The sequence below is a fragment of the Chiloscyllium plagiosum genome, chromosome 19 (genome assembly GCF_004010195.1).
Source record: "Chiloscyllium plagiosum isolate BGI_BamShark_2017 chromosome 19, ASM401019v2, whole genome shotgun sequence".
Taxonomy (NCBI): domain Eukaryota; kingdom Metazoa; phylum Chordata; class Chondrichthyes; order Orectolobiformes; family Hemiscylliidae; genus Chiloscyllium; species Chiloscyllium plagiosum.
In genome coordinates, this window is record NC_057728.1 from 48,197,444 (window position 1) to 48,213,702 (window position 16,259).

The 16,259-nt window shown below is 39.9% G+C and overlaps 2 protein-coding genes across 5 annotated transcripts in view; both read left to right on the forward strand.

The window, feature by feature from the left end:
* Positions 1-5,666, forward strand: part of LOC122559762 (receptor-type tyrosine-protein phosphatase R-like) — a 211,488-nt gene extending 205,822 nt beyond the window's left edge. For all 4 annotated transcript variants that reach the window (XM_043709748.1, XM_043709749.1, XM_043709750.1 and 1 more), the window contains one exon: positions 4,393-5,666. In XM_043709748.1, coding sequence (XP_043565683.1) covers positions 4,393-4,486 — 94 coding nt within the window. In that variant the 3' untranslated portion in view covers positions 4,487-5,666. The remainder of the gene's footprint in view (positions 1-4,392) is intronic.
* A 947-nt stretch (positions 5,667-6,613) lies between these two features.
* ptprb (protein tyrosine phosphatase receptor type b) overlaps positions 6,614-16,259 on the forward strand; it is a 112,335-nt gene continuing 102,689 nt past the window's right edge. Inside the window, exons 1-2 of the mRNA XM_043709746.1 lie at positions 6,614-6,783; positions 8,071-8,472. Of these exons, the coding sequence (XP_043565681.1) occupies positions 6,732-6,783; positions 8,071-8,472 (454 nt within the window). The 5' untranslated portion in view covers positions 6,614-6,731. The remainder of the gene's footprint in view (positions 6,784-8,070; positions 8,473-16,259) is intronic.

Sequence of the window (16,259 nt, forward strand, 5' to 3'; positions counted from 1 at the left end):
AATATTTGAAGAGGCACTTCAGTTGTTGCATAGAAGTTTTTCCAGGTTTCTATGGGGTTAGTGTGATTCATGTTTGGTGCAATATGCTCAGACAGAATGGAGCCATTGCCAGGGACCCACTGACACTGTAAATAATGCTAAAATAACTTATCTTGCCAATCTGAAAGTGCACAAGACAGGTCATTTGAGTCATGATGGATGTTGATTATGAATAGATAGAATGCAGCAGTGACCCAAGGGCATCTTTTTGAACAAGCACAAGAATTATATGCACACAGCATAGCTATAATTTTGCACAACTATTTCCTATGCCAGAAAAGTGCCTTAGATTTTACTGGAACCTGATATTTTCTCTCTCTTTCTCTCTTTCTCTATTGCTGTCTGACTTTCTCCCCACATCACAAATAGCATTGTTGTCAGACTGTTTAGTTCACTCTATTAGAATTATGTTTATGAATTTACACTGCAAATATAAAGTCCTCAGCTCTTGAAGTTGACTTGAGCTATGAATATGCAGTGTTAAACAAAGGAGCAGAAAATAAGTCAAGTCCCATGTATTGGTAGTACCATCAAGTGTTGGGAGCTGCTTCGGTGTCTTGTGAGAGTTGTTACTCTGAATATTTTACACTTTGCCACTAATATAGAGGGTAGACAAGTAGGAGGCTAGAAGAACACAGCAAAGCAAGCAGTACTAGAAGATGGAGAAGTCAACATTTCAGGGCTGTAGAAAAGTTCCATCCAAAATGTGGACTTCTCCATCTCCTGTTGCTGCCTGGCTTGCTGTGTTCTTCCAGCCTCCTGCTGGTCTACCTTGGATTCCAGCATCCACAGGGTTTTTCTTTTGTCTCTAACTAATATGGAGGGGACAAAATCCACTGCAGGTTGGTGTAGGGAGTTCCTATGTTGTATGTTTACATGATCTCCAATGTGATGGAAGGCTGAAACATCATCAAAGGCCAAATATACAAGAGGAAGAGATGCCCCAGCCTTTTCATTAATGGAAAATGAGCCTACCTGGCAAACAATTTCTGAATCATGATATTTTATCAGAGTTGTTTGTTCATCCCTGATCTGCTCCATAAAATTTAAAACAATGTTCATTTTTCTTGGCTTGATACAAACTTGGCATAATCCACGAAACTTCCCACCTCTTGTCGCCTTTACTCTTTCGAGGTATTTGGATATTATTGGTAAGTACTGTTCCCTAATTGTCCCTGAACTAAGTAGTGCACAAGGGCATATAAAAATCAACCAAATACTGGATCGGGATCATATTCAGTTTCCCTCCCTAGTAGTGCAGTAGGGCATATAAGAATCCACCAAATTCTGGATCGGGATCATATTCAGTTTCCCTCCCCTATAGTGCGGTAGGGCATAAGAATCAATCAAATTCCAGAATTCAGTTTCCCTCCCTAAAGGGCATTAATGAATCAGATTGTTAATTTAATTTAAATACCAACAGCTGCCTTGTTGTGATTTTAGCTTCAGGTCTCAAAGCATTAACCCAAATTTCTGAATTACTAGTCCCATGACACCACCATGCCCCCTACCAATGATGAACATTTCAAATTGAGTGTAAAACACACCATCCTCACTCTCTTATGTAAATATGGTTCCTCCCTATGTCTCTAAGAATCAATAATGGAATGCAGAGTTTCTTAGTTCTTGCACTTCCCACGCTGAATTATTTTAGGTTCCATAAACGAGCTGATTTTATTCTGATTGCGTCTTGTAAAAGAATTCAGTTCACAAATCTCACATGCTTTATATGGGACTAAGGCCCCAGATTTATCTGGGATTAAATTCTCAATGAGAAGTACTGAATCATGTAAAAATCTATTCATGACATGCACGGCTTAATTTTAAATCTAAAACAGCTGTAGTGTTCCAGAACAAGAATCAAAATTAATAGTAGGTGCTGAAATGTTTAAAGTCACCTAATTAAACTGTGAAATAATCAATGTTATCTTAGAAGGGGAGAAGTGAATGCTGTCCAATCCTTCCAGGAAATAAATCCAGGATTAAAGTAATACCATGCCTTTCACAAATATCTAAAGCCAAAAAACTGTCCATTTGTACTTCTTTGATTCATGCTCCTGCGAGCAAGTCATAGAGTCATAGAAATGTACATCACGGAAACGGACCCTTCGGTCCAACTTGTCCATGCAGACCAGATATCCCAACCCAATATAGTCCCACCTGCCAGCACCTAGCCCATATCCCTCCAAACCCTTCCTATTTATATACTCATCCAAATGCCAGTGATGGAACATTGGCTTTATCTGCTACTTCCACTACAGGATAATATCCACTGTCCTTTCAATGAAAATAGTTGTCTTCTTATGTCTCTGGACTATTTCCACAGATATTATTTGATGACCAGATGCTTTGGGTGTTAATCCAGTTTTTTGAGAATGTTGGTATGTTTTATTTGATTTCTCAGTTGGTGAACATACATTCTGAGTTTTGCTAAAGCAGTATTTGACATTTTACAGCTTAATTTATTTTGAAACTCAAACTTGAGAGAAATGAGCTATTTTAGTTCATCTGATTCCTCTGTCTTTATTGTGATGATGACAATGCTGATATATGTGTGATTCGTTTGCTCATTATTTGATTTCACTGTGGTCACAAACCAATACATTTAGAGTACCCATATAAATTGTTATGAGCATCCAACTGAAAGTTCAGGTAACAAGCACCTTTTTTATTGATCTATAAATTCAATAATCATGGGGAGTTAATCAGAAGTGATGTAATTTAAACTTAATAGCTCATGACCTGAACTGATACGTGCTCATGCTTCCCTTCATCTGTATGTTAACAGTAGTAAAAACCTAATGGCGAAAATAATTGATTGTACAAATGATAATCCGTTAAAATGCAGTAATTTTTAGTTCAGTGTTATTGCAATTCCTTATTGATTAAATTTGCACAGTCATTTAGAGAAAAGGGCAAAGTCCAAATTTTTGTAGCAGTAATGGCAAGTTCAGTGGTCACCATTGTTGCTCTTGTGAAACTTGCAGTGTCTTCTAAAATCCACATAGACACAGTTACGTGAGAAAACCCAGATGTTATCATCGGTGATTCTGCAATCCCTCACAGGAGAAGCAGTTGAAATCCCCACAGACAGCACTCATGTAGAAAAAATAGGCCTTTAATACTAATAACTTGTAAAACTCTAGGAAAATATTAAATTTTTATGAATGATGTAAAACTTTTTTTTTCAAAAGATGTAATAAGTTAACATTACTCCCAAAGAATACTTTTCTCTGCATGGAAAGCTAATTTCCTATTGGTAAAATATCAACATTATGATAAAAAATCATTTATTTTTAAGAATTTGTTTGTGGAATTTCAGCTTCTGTCTTGATCCCATAAACCTAGCCACTTATTTCATTATGTATACAATATATTTAAAGTTAATGATAATCAGTGCTTTTTACTTCCTGGTTAGCTGTCTAAAAGAATACTTCAATCTGATTAGTTGCTCATTTTTAAAATAATAACAGTTTATTGAGTGCTGGTGATACCTTTGAAACAGGATTCAAATTGGTGTTTGAATCAGGAATGGGGAAATTCATGCCACATAGATTGCTAGATCTTTATGGCTGATTATTTTCAAGGTCAGTGGTGAATGCCATTGATATGCACTCCCTACAAAACTTAATCTCAAATGCAGACCTGTAATTTTCTGCCTATCACCATTCTCCTCACGTCACTCTTTACTGTTCTCATCTCTTTCATCTCTTCCAAAGATGCTAATAATGATGGCATGAAATGGGGTGGCTAGCATTGCTGCCTCACAGCATTAGGTAGATGCTGGAAACCAGAGTTTATATCAGAGTGGTGCTGGAATAGCACAGCAGCACCTGAGGAGCAGGAAAATCGACATTTAAGGCAAAAGCCCTTCATCAGGAATAATTCCTGATGAAGGGCTTTTGTCGATTTTCCTGCTCCTCAGATGCTGCCTGACCTGCTGTGCTTTTCCAGCACCACTCTGATACAGCCTCACAGCATTGGGGACCTGGGTTCAATTCCAGCCTTGGGTCACTATCTATGTGGAGTTTTCATGTTTTCTCTGTGTCTGTGTGAGTTTTCTCTGGGTGCTCCAGTTTCCTTCCACAGTCCAAAGGTGTGCAAGTTACTGGATTGGAAATGGTAAATTGTCTGTAGTGTCCAGGGATATCCAGTTTAGGTGCTCATGTGAGTTTATAGGGATTAGGAGAGATACTCTTCAAAAGGTCAGTCCAGGCTGAATGGCCACTTTTCACACTGTGGTGATTCTATGAAATGTTGATAATCTTTGAATGTAATTTTAGAAAATTGTATGTATTCATTTTTATTTTGACAGAAATTCAATGTATTTTTACTTGTTTATTTTGATTACAGAGGAGGAATGATTCAGACAAGTGAACAGTATGGATTTGTACACCATGCTCTGAGCCTTTATGGGAGCACAATCTCAGCAGACACTAGACAGTGAATCTGTCAAATAATACAATATGTTCGTGAAAACCTTTAATTCTAAGTTATATGGAAGTAAGGTGAATTATCTCTTGAAGGTAATGAAATATATATTACCTGGAGAAACAAGAACAGGAATCACCTCCAGGAGAAGGGCGATACAAGTAAACACAGAAGCTACTCTCAGTACAACAGGAAAAAAAAAGGTTGCTGGATTGATTAAAGATACCTGAGTGAATGTTGTGTCAATTTTCCTAAGTTCTGTTATAGGAAAATGCAGCTAACTGACTTTATGTGAAATATTATCTGTGTCTAAGTAAAGCCTTTTTTATGTTAAGTTCAGTTCAATAATACTTGGAAACCTGATGGTCTGAGAAAAGCAATGCCTGTTGAATTTGCTTTGAGAGATAAAGAGATTGGGTAGAAGTGTAACACCCAGCCCTTTATCAAATGTTTCTGTATTTTGAACTCTTGGACACAGCTCTTGATGTGATTTATTAATATATATACACATGAAAAATGCTATTTCATAAGTGGTGAATTTTATTTCTTTACCACATTATTGTCTTGCTGCTGAAATGCACAAGTGTTTTATTCATGAATTTTAAATAAATGTTCAATTCTGGAATCTTTTAAAACTCTCTAAATGTTTTGTATGCAATGTAGATGCAGGTTTTTATTTGTGACATGGTGTTAAATTGTATGCATATTTATAATCCTAACTAGCAGTCAGGATGCACAATGTTAAACAGTCACTGTATGTATTCTTATGTCTATGACAATGTATTTGTATTGAGGTTGTCTAAATGTACAAGCTTCTTAGATATTAAGCAAATCCCTATGATTAACACATACAGGATCTCCCTCTCTCTCTCTCATGTTGTGAATTAGTGTCAATATTTTGTTTCTCCTGGCAGAAAAGAAGTGCAATGTGGAAATGTATGGAATGTATAATAATGAGAATGGAAGCCTGAAAATATGAAGCATTGACTTAGCTTTATTCTATATGCAGCTACTTCATATATGTTCCATTTGATGAGACATATTTTAAATTCCTTTTTTGTCATGTGCAGGAAATTGTTTACATTAATAAGTTGTTTACAGAAAGCAGTGTGGAATCAGCACAGGATAATTTGTGTTTTTGTTCAGCCCTGTTAATTTTTGTGTATGATGACAATAAATACAATGAATTTTTGAAATCTTGTTCTTGAGCATATATTTTAAAAAGAAACCAAATATTTGGAGCAAGAGTGAATTACAATGATATGTACTTGTATTTAATCTTATTCCTATCAATAATTTCAATTAATGTATTTATCGAACTAAAATATGACAGTGCTCAGCAATAGGAATTAAGGTATTTGAGGCAGGAGCCCTCAAGGCTTTTAAAAATCGTTTAGGTTAACACTTGAAACACCATAATCTCCAAGACAATAAATCAGGTGCTGGACAATGGGATTAGAGTAGATGGATGTTTGATGACCAGCCATGATGGGCCAAATGATCTGTTTCCATCTTCTAAAAACTGTGTGACTCTAAACTAGAGTCAATTCCCCAAAATCAATTTATTACAAACTCTTTGTATATACCATAGTTGGAAATTAGTTTGCTATCAATCATTGTTTCTAGTATGAAAATGCTGTTTAAAAAATACTGTTGGCTTTTATGGGCACAGCTCTATTTCCATTTTGAAAGTGGTGCATTGGGTTCCACGTTTAATAACTCACTGCACAAATCGCCTGAAAAATCGCCATATATTTTAAGGAGCTGAGGATCCAATTGGCAACTAATGCCAACAGGTCTTCTCCACAGTAACTTGTTTATGAAATGTTCCAACTGTGGAATTTGTGTGTACTGACTTCAACATGTAAAAGGCGCGTGGGTTTATCCAACAATTGTACAGATGGAATGGCTTGTTGACTCCTGTGCTAACAGCCATATGGTGAGAGTGAATAGATTGCACAAAAATACCACAATCGCGAAGTGGCCGAACTTGGAATAGAACTGACCAACTTTGGCATTCTCATCACAGTTAACCAAATTCGAGATGGCTTCGCATCTGATGTGACCATGAGTGTTAGGATGATTTCCGAGAAGTCGCACTACATGACAGTCTGGCATGAAAGATTCAAAAGAGATTGAATAGGAGGAAGTGGTCGTCACAAACTTTTTTTTTCCCTGAAGACACATTTCCTTTCGACGCTTAGCTTCAGCGATCTGTGCTGAGTGAGAGCATGTAATTTAGTTACAAGAATATTGTAAAAATGGACAGCCCTCTCTTCATGGTTTTTACGTTTACGCTACTAGCTTTATCTGGTAAGTGGATTAAATTCAGCGGTGCTCAATAGTTGTATAGGAATCTGCGTTCCTTTTCCATGTTAATCATTGCCAGCAGTCCAGGTTTAACTGCAGTTTCTTTTTTAAAAAAATGAACGGAAATGGGTTTTTTTAATATTGTACACAACGATACGCTGTAACAGAGCTAGTACCTCAAAACACATTGTGAGATGGTTTGCAGTGTTCTAATCCTAGTTGGTAACAAAATAGTTAGATTTGGTGAAATAAATTTTAAAATAATACCAATGTCTTCCGGTTCCAATCATGATTGATTCTGTCCAGTCGCCTCAAATGCGGCCACTTCTGCAACTAGTATGCAGATACAACAGATCTGATGGTCACATCAGATGCGAAGCCATCTCGAATTTGGTTAACTGTGATGAGAATGCCAAAGTTGGTCAGTTCTATTCCAAGTTCGGCCTCTTCGCGATTGTGGTATTTTTGTGCAATCTATTCACTCTCACCATATGGCTGTTAGCACAGGAGTTGTTAGAGGTTAGAGGTTACAGTCACTTGTGTGGATGGAGATGGGGGAGGGGATGATGAGGGTGGGAGCTGACCTCTGTCGATATTCTAGCTGATGGAACAGAAGCAAGCAACTGACTGAAGGGATAACCCCCCACCCCCCAAAAAAACCCTGAGGTACACATGTAGTCGGTGTGTGGTGCATTCCAGTGTCTTTGACCTTGTTGCGAAGTTGAATGATGTGCCATTGTTTCCAAACAATTCCAAGTTAAATATAGGAGTGGGGGCTTGTGTTTTCTGTCAATTCGGGATCGAAGTTTAACGGAATGGTATCGATATAGGCTAGAGTAATGGATCTGCTGTGGAGAGGTTTCTCTTATGTAATTGGCCAAAGATCCTGCGTCTGTGCAGTGAAGACACTGAATTGTTTGTCAAATAATGTCCACATACAGATGGTTACAATATAATGTCCAAATGCAGATTGCAATGAAGCATTGTTGAAATACAGATTGCAATAAAGTAATGTCCACCGACAGATTGTAACAATGTTCACGTACAGATTACAGCAAAGTAATTACAGCAAAGATTGTAACAATACAAATACAGATTGCAACAAAATAATGTCCAGCGACTGATTGTAACAATGTTCATATACAATTTGAAACAATGTAACATCCAAATATAGGTTGAATTGCAGCTGTGTAAGGGAGTGAGAGATCTTCCTTGATGTCTTATTTCTGACAGTGTAACTATGTGTTTTAACTGGTCTGTGTATATGTGTGTTGGTACTTCTCCCCACAGACGGATTTCTGATCCTCCATGCTAGAAAGGAACAGTGCCTGCTGGGCAAAAACCTGAAGGTGTTGGTTGGCACATGCAAACTGAACAGCCGGTGGCAACAGTGGCAGTGGACGGGCCAGGGGAAACTGCGCCTCTGGCAGGTAGACCGGTGCCTGACTACGGTCAACACGACTCAGCGGCTGTCCCGCAACCTGGCGCTGCAGGAGTGCGCCCGGGCGCCTCGTTGGATGTGCGAGGATGAGCTGCCGGGCAGCCTCGGGCTCGCCCATCCGAGAATGTTCCTCAAGAAGTGGGGCTACTTGGCGGTGGTGTCGGCCCAGACGAAGTACTATGACAGCTGGCTCATGTACGAGCTCGGGGAGCACGGGGAGGCCGTTAAACTCAACTTGTGCCCAACACAAGGTGAGAGATCCCGAGAAGTGGGCCTGTAGATGGGCCGACTTGCCACATTTCTCATATCCGTCGGGCTAACTAATCAGGAAACGGGCTCACTTTTTAAAGCAACTCTCTGGCGTCTCAATACAACACAAACATCTCTCATTGGTTAAAAACAAGAGAAATCTGCCCAGAAATAATTACACGCAAGGTTAGAGTTTACCAATAAGTAAAACCGAAGTCGCAGGTCAACCAGAGGGAGAGCACCTCCTATTATCTGCTGGGATCTGAACATCACATTGACCTTAAAATATGGGATTCGTTACCGTTTTCCGAGTAATCCCCTTGGAAACGCTATTAGGATGTTTTAAAAGCACAAGTTCTATCCCAAGGCCGAACTCATTTCACATAAGAAAGGTAGGAAGTGTAGACAGAGACTTCCATCTCCTTTGTGTCCTCACCCTTGAGCTGCACCCTAGAGTGCGTTAGCGGTTAGAGGCCACAGGGGTATAAAAGACTGGGGAATGAAATCACAGCCAGGAATGTTGATCCCGCTTTCCAGAAAGTGCAGAATGTGCACTTTGAAACTCCCGGAGAGCTGGAACATTAAAGGATGGGTGGCGGTTTCCTTTTCGGAATGATCTGGAAATCCAGAACTCTGTTGCAGAGGAAGGATATGACTCTGAGACAGGCCTTGACTCGTTTGATAGTTTAACTTCAACTTCAGAAACGAGGGGAGTGCTGATTTGTCTGGGAACATTTTTTTTTCCATGCCAAACAAATAAATGTCATAATTCGCCTAAAGACCATTATCCCTACTCCTGGGTGTAAAGCACTATTTACCCTGTATCGTAATTGAAAGAACGAATACTATCCACGTTTGTTTTAAAATTTAGAGATATTATTACACGCCTTTGGAGCAGCTGGGACTTGAACTCACACACCTACCCAGGCCAGAGGTAGGGTCACTGCCCCCGCGCCACAAGACCTCAATATTCCTTCACTATCTTTTTGGGACAAGGGTAGGGGATGCGGACAAACGCGTCCCGCTTGCAGCTTCAGGAGACAGGGATGTCTGTCTGCGCCCCCTCAGCGGGTTAGCTGCTAGGGAAAGTGAAATGGGTTACATTCAACAGGTGTGTGTGGAACTAAAAATAAAAAGGCGGCGTGTTTCTCCAGAGGAATTTGTGATTTTGAAAAAGGAAACAATCGTGAAAGTGAGGACGGTGCAGGAGTTGAGAGCCCCACGGAGCTCGGACAGCATTTGGTCACCTTCCTGGTCCTGCTCCTGCTTGACAATATATATTTCCTTTCTTTGGTTTGCCTCATTCCTCCTGGACTTCCTGTACTCGTTCACGTTTTGCTTCTCTTTCTCTGCTGCACTGATGTTCACTCTGCCTTCATCCAAAGCGCAGAGTGGGTCCCCACTCCACTGCCTCAGCATTTGACTGCCCCATCCCTATCAATGCCTCTCTCCTTCCGACTCGGAGAATGATGTGGAGATGCCAGTGTTGGACTGGGGTGGACAAAGTTAAAAATCGCACAACACAAGGTTACAGTCCAACAGGTTTATTTGGAAGCACTAACAGCACTCCGAAAGCTAGTGCTTCCAACTAAATCCGTTGGGCTATCACCTGATGTTGTGTGATTTTTAATTTCTGGAAGAATGACCAATGGGAATAGCAGCATGTTGGGACTGCTGGGTGACTCTGCTATGTTTGGGGGAAACGGGTGAATTGGTCACAAGCTTGTGTCATAAGAGAATGATGTGGATCTTGGGTGTAGGGAGGGAGATGCTAAGGGGCTTGAAGCATTGTAGTAGCAGTTTGAAGGTGTGATATTCAACTGGATGCCATCCTTAACAGGAGGCTTGCGCGGGGTGGGAGGTAATCCTGCCATGGCAGATAGTGGAAACTGAATTGAAAAAAAAAATCTGGAATTAAAAATCTCATGATGACCATGTCAGGAAAAAAAAACTTATCTGGTTCACCCATTTCCTTTAGGAAAAGAAATTGCCATCCTTACCTGGTCTGGCTTACACGTGACTCAGACCCTTAACTGCCCTCTGGACAATGGGGAATATGCAATAACTGTTCGTCTAGCCAGAGACGCCCACATCCTGTTAATGAATAAAATAAATAGAGTGCCTCCTCAGATTAGCGATAATGCTTTAAAACTGTTCCTCTTGCAATTGCTACTTGCGATACCAAGCTAACTAATTTATTTTTACAACTACAGTTTTACTTTCGCCTTCACAATGATGCATAGCAAGTTAGCTGCACAAGCTAGTGCAAATAGGTTTGAGAATCACATCCACATTTGATTTCCTTTGAATATGTGCACTGTATCTAAATAGTGTTACAACCCCTCAAATAGGTTTTCCCATATCTTTTAAAATGTTAGGAATTTAGCTTCAGACGTGGGTGAAATTGGGTTGCAAAGTTTTCATTCTGTGCTGTCAATTTCCTTACGAACGTCAGTATTGAACCTTTACAATACAATCAAATCCCCGTACTCTCCTAATTTGAAAAATAGTCAGAGGGATGCTGACTTTGTGTTCGCAAAGCGTTCACCTAGTGGACAAAGTGTGAATCGCACCCTACAAAACATCCACTTGTGGATGCAGCAAGTTACTGTAAGGTGGGGACCAGTTTACTTCACACTAAGCTAAGAAGCTGATCTATAAATATCTGGAGGCAAGGTCCAAACCCATTCCAAAATATAGGAGAGAGGGATTTTCTGGTTTCTGATTTGAATTCGTTCATTCAAACTAACTATCCACAACCTTTTGGATGTTATTGTTTGTTTAGCATCATTGATCATTACAGTAATTCTCACGACTGATAATTTTTTAGAGATTTTTCCTTTATGTATCTCGCGTTTATCTTGAAATCTTGTCAATGCTTGACTTATCAATGAAAATAATCAGTTTATTTTGTCAAATCCTTGTAGGATTTGAACAACCCTATCTCATCCACATGCAACCTATAAAAGCAAATAGTCTGAGTTATCTTAGGGTTTTCTTTACAAGTCAAAACCCATAATCTTGGCATTTGCCTGACAGATCTCATTACACTGTCTCTAAACTAATGTATATCCCCACTAACAAGGAGCCCACAAGTGTACACAGCATTCCAAATATGATTTGGTCATTAGTGCAAAAACAAAATACTACAATTACTGGAAATCTGAAATAAAACCAAATAGAGGTGGGGAGTGGTGCCGGTGTAATTACGGAAGATCATGCCTCCATCCGCCATGACCAGGGCCTCCAAGCCCTCCGTTTTTTCCTCTCCAGACGTTCCCAACAGTACCCTTCCACCGACACTCTCATTCGTTTGGCCAAACTGGTCCTCACCCTTAACAATTTCTCCTTTGAATCCTCCCACTTCCTCCAGACCAAAGGGGTAGCCATGGGCATACATATGGGCCCTAGCTATGCCTGTCTCTTTGTTGGCTACGTAGAGCAGTTGATCTTCCGTAATTACACCGGCACCACTCCCCACCTCTTCCTCCGTTACATTGAGATTTCCAGTAATTGTAGTATTTTGTTTTTGCACTAATGACCAAATCATATTTGGAATGCTGTGTACACTTGTGGGCTCCTTGTTAGTGGGGATATACATTAGTTTAGAGACAGTGTAATGAGATCTGTCAGGCAAATGCCAAGATTATGGGTTTTGACTTGTAAAGAAAACCCTAAGATAACTCAGACTATTTGCTTTTATAGGTTGCATGTGGATGAGATAGGGTTGTTCAAATCCTACAAGGATTTGACAAAATAAACTGATTATTTTCATTGATAAGTCAAGCATTGACAAGATTTCAAGATAAACACGAGATACATAAAGGAAAAATCTCTAAAAAATTATCAGTCGTGAGAATTACTGTAATGATCAATGATGCTAAACAAACAATAACATCCAAAAGGTTGTGGATAGTTAGTTTGAATGAACGAATTCAAATCAGAAACCAGAAAATCCCTCTCTCCTATATTTTGGAATGGGTTTGGACCTTGCCTCCAGATATTTATAGATCAGCTTCTTAGCTTAGTGTGAAGTAAACTGGTCCCCACCTTACAGTAACTTGCTGCATCCACAAGTGGATGTTTTGTAGGGTGCGATTCACACTTTGTCCACTAGGTGAACGCTTTGCGAACACAAAGTCAGCATCCCTCTGACTATTTTTCAAATTAGGAGAGTACGGGGATTTGATTGTATTGTAAAGGTTCAATACTGACGTTCGTAAGGAAATTGACAGCACAGAATGAAAACTTTGCAACCCAATTTCACCCACGTCTGAAGCTAAATTCCTAACATTTTAAAAGATATGGGAAAACCTATTTGAGGGGTTGTAACACTATTTAGATACAGTGCACATATTCAAAGGAAATCAAATGTGGATGTGATTCTCAAACCTATTTGCACTAGCTTGTGCAGCTAACTTGCTATGCATCATTGTGAAGGCGAAAGTAAAACTGTAGTTGTAAAAATAAATTAGTTAGCTTGGTATCGCAAGTAGCAATTGCAAGAGGAACAGTTTTAAAGCATTATCGCTAATCTGAGGAGGCACTCTATTTATTTTATTCATTAACAGGATGTGGGCGTCTCTGGCTAGACGAACAGTTATTGCATATTCCCCATTTTGCCTGTCCTCGGATGCTGCCTGAATTGCTGTGCTCTTCCAGCACCACTGATCCAGAACCTGGTTTCCAGCATCTGCAGTCATTGTTTTTACCTAGTTCTCTTTCTGTACTACTATTTCCCATTTTATTCATGGTCCCTAATCTTTATTGTTGGATTGCCACTGCTCTTAAACTTGCTCCACATAACCTGCCAGGCCTTCCAGCATGGCTTTGCCAGAAATATGGATTATAGTGTGCAGTGGAACAATACATTGCAGCAATGCAGAGTTGAGGTGAGACAGGATACACCCGCTTTTAATGGCATTAATTATCTAAAGGTATATTTAAAAGTTCTTTGTAAACAAGGGTGGATGGATGAGTAGTGAATGGGTAAAGTGATAGGGTGAATAGGTGGGTGAGGTAAATGGATTGATGGGTAGGGTACTAGATGGATAGGCTGGTGGGAGGGTTAGGCAGTGAGGAAGTTAGTGGGTAAGGTGTTTGGTAGGTGAAATATAAGATGGGCAGAGTGGTGAGTTGGCAGATGGGTAAGATGGTACATGAATGGGTAACTAAATGGACCAGGGCTAGTCAGGTTGGGTCAGGACAAGGCCAGTCAAATCTAGTTGGAGAGAAAGTTGGATGGATTGGGCAGTCAAGTGTGGAAAGCTTTCAGAGTAAATGGGGCAGAGTCAGGCAAGTGGAGGATGTTAATTGAGGGGTTTGAGGAGAGTTAGGAGAGAATCAGGTGCTCATTGTGTGTGACTGGGGTCTCAGTTGTATAGTTACCAAGGACATAGACTAGGTTTTTTCTGGCTAACCTTTCCTGGTTAATTCCAGGTAAATCCAATTCAGAGACTTTTACAGAAAATCCTGGGGAGCAGGAAATTGCTAATCAGAAAATCAAACTTCCCAATAATTCCCAAAGGGGTCAGCCTGTCAGAACTCCCCATATGTTGCAACAGTATCTTGGATCAGCATTTGGTTTCTGACAATCCAGAGACTGGAGGATTTGTGCCATTGACTGCATACCCACCATTATTCTCTCCTAAAATGGGTGTGGTCGATAATGGTTATGATGCTAGATCAGTAGTTCAAAGGAATTTGGCTCATATGGCATATTGTGAAATTTAATTCAATAAATTGGGGCAGCACGGTGGCTTAGTGATCAGCAATGCTGCCTCACAGCACCAGGGACCTGGATTTGATTCCAGCCTTGGGCAACTGTCCATGTAGATTTTGCACATTCTCCCCATGTCTGTGTGGATTTCCTCTGGGTGCTCCAGTTTCCTCCCACAGTCCAAAGATGTGCAGGTTACGTGAATTGGTTGTGCTAGGGTAGAGGGAATGGGTCTGGGTGAGTTACTCTTCAGAGGGTTGGTTGGGTCAAAGTGCCTGTTTCCACACTGTATGGGATTCTTCTAAAAAAAACTGTGAATTTGTGCACTTGCACCAAAAAGACTGATCTTGAAACTTGCAAAATCTCAGATTAAATCCTCTTGCATTTTCTAATTAAAGGGAACACTGCCATTATGATTTAAGTTAAAACCTCTGCAGTCTCTGCCAGTCTCAGAATTTGTCCCAGTGCCTCAGAAATCCAAAACTATCCATCTGTGGATATTTTTCCTGTTCAACCTGTATAAAGGTGGTATTAAATGCCTCTGAAGCAGGTTGAACTTGAACCTAGGCCTTCTGGCCCAGATGTGGGGGATACAGTCGCAAGAACCCACTGCACCATTTGTAAACTTTCAGGCCAACTTGGGCTAATGTGTAACACTCAGCATAATTTGGAGCTTTGTTACTTAATTCACTATAGGATCATTTGAATATCAGTGTGTTACATCATTACTTAGGCTCCAATCATTGGAATTCACCTAAGGAGCAAAGCATCAATCATGTTTTTAATTATTTTTGCAATCTTTATTATAATTTTCCCACCATAAAGTAGCAGAAAATCCAGTGAGTTATAAAAGACTGGAGATCTATAGCTGTGTTGCTCCAGCTGCTGTGGATATTTCTTCCTTTTCTCCACCAGTAAACATGACCAGTTACTCCCTGATTAAATAAGTAGCAGTTGACAAAACTATGGAAGCTGTATCAATTTTCTGCTTTGTACCACCACTGCCATGGGACTTTGTGATATTGGGAATAGTGATCAAGGTTTTTTTTTATTGGTTCAAGAGAGTACTGGTCACCACACTCTCTATAAGGACCCAAAACATTCAGTACTTGAGGGTATCAGTCCAATCCAATGTGCTCAATGAAAAGATTCTTTGAAGTCTTCAAGACCCTGCTTTAAATGGTACACCCCCATTCTACTGCAGAATTCTAGACAGCATAGGTAGGTATGACAGTGAAACAGCTAAATGCCTACCCTGCATATTCAATCCACCCCAAACTAGAAAAATAAGTTAGGCTCATGGTTAGGTCCAAACAGCAGGCAAAAATTCCATACATCCTTTCGACATGGAACAATCCTGGAACTGGCATCAATGCAATATACTTATTTTAGCTGTATTTGATAAACCATTGGAGGTGCAATAGATTTTAATAAATCTACATTAGGTTAGTTCTCATTTTCCATTTTGCCTTTTATTTCCTTGTTTGTACGTACTCATCCTTGTTTGTAAACTCTGTCTGAGTTTGTGTGTTATTTCCCATTATTCCCTCTTCTGCCTCAGCATGTAGATTTGTTCTTCACAATAAATTTTTTTTTGCTGTTCTTGAGGTGCATTTTGTGAGATCTCTGTAGTTGACACAGCTTGCAAGCTGCCTTAGTTTCCATGAATTTATACTCTACCATCTGTTTCTCCAATCTGTCCTTGTTATCGCTACACTTTCACTTCCTCGTATACCGCCATACCTCATTTTTCTTCTCTCATGCAACAAGTAATGTGGAAATGCAGTAGAAGATGCCTTAAATATTCAACAGGGATGACAATTCTGGTCTATCGGAAAGATGTTGTGAAACTTGAAAGGGTTCAGAAGAGATTTACAAGCATGTTGCCAGGGTTGGAGGGAGAGATTGAACAGGCTGGGGCTGTTTTCCCTAGAGTGTTGGAGGCTGAGGGGTGACCTTATAGAGGTTTACCAAATTATGAGGGGCGTAGATAGGACAAATTGACAAAGTCTTTTCCCTGGGGTGGGGGGGTCCAGAACTAGAGGGCATAGTTTTAGGGTGAGGGAGAAA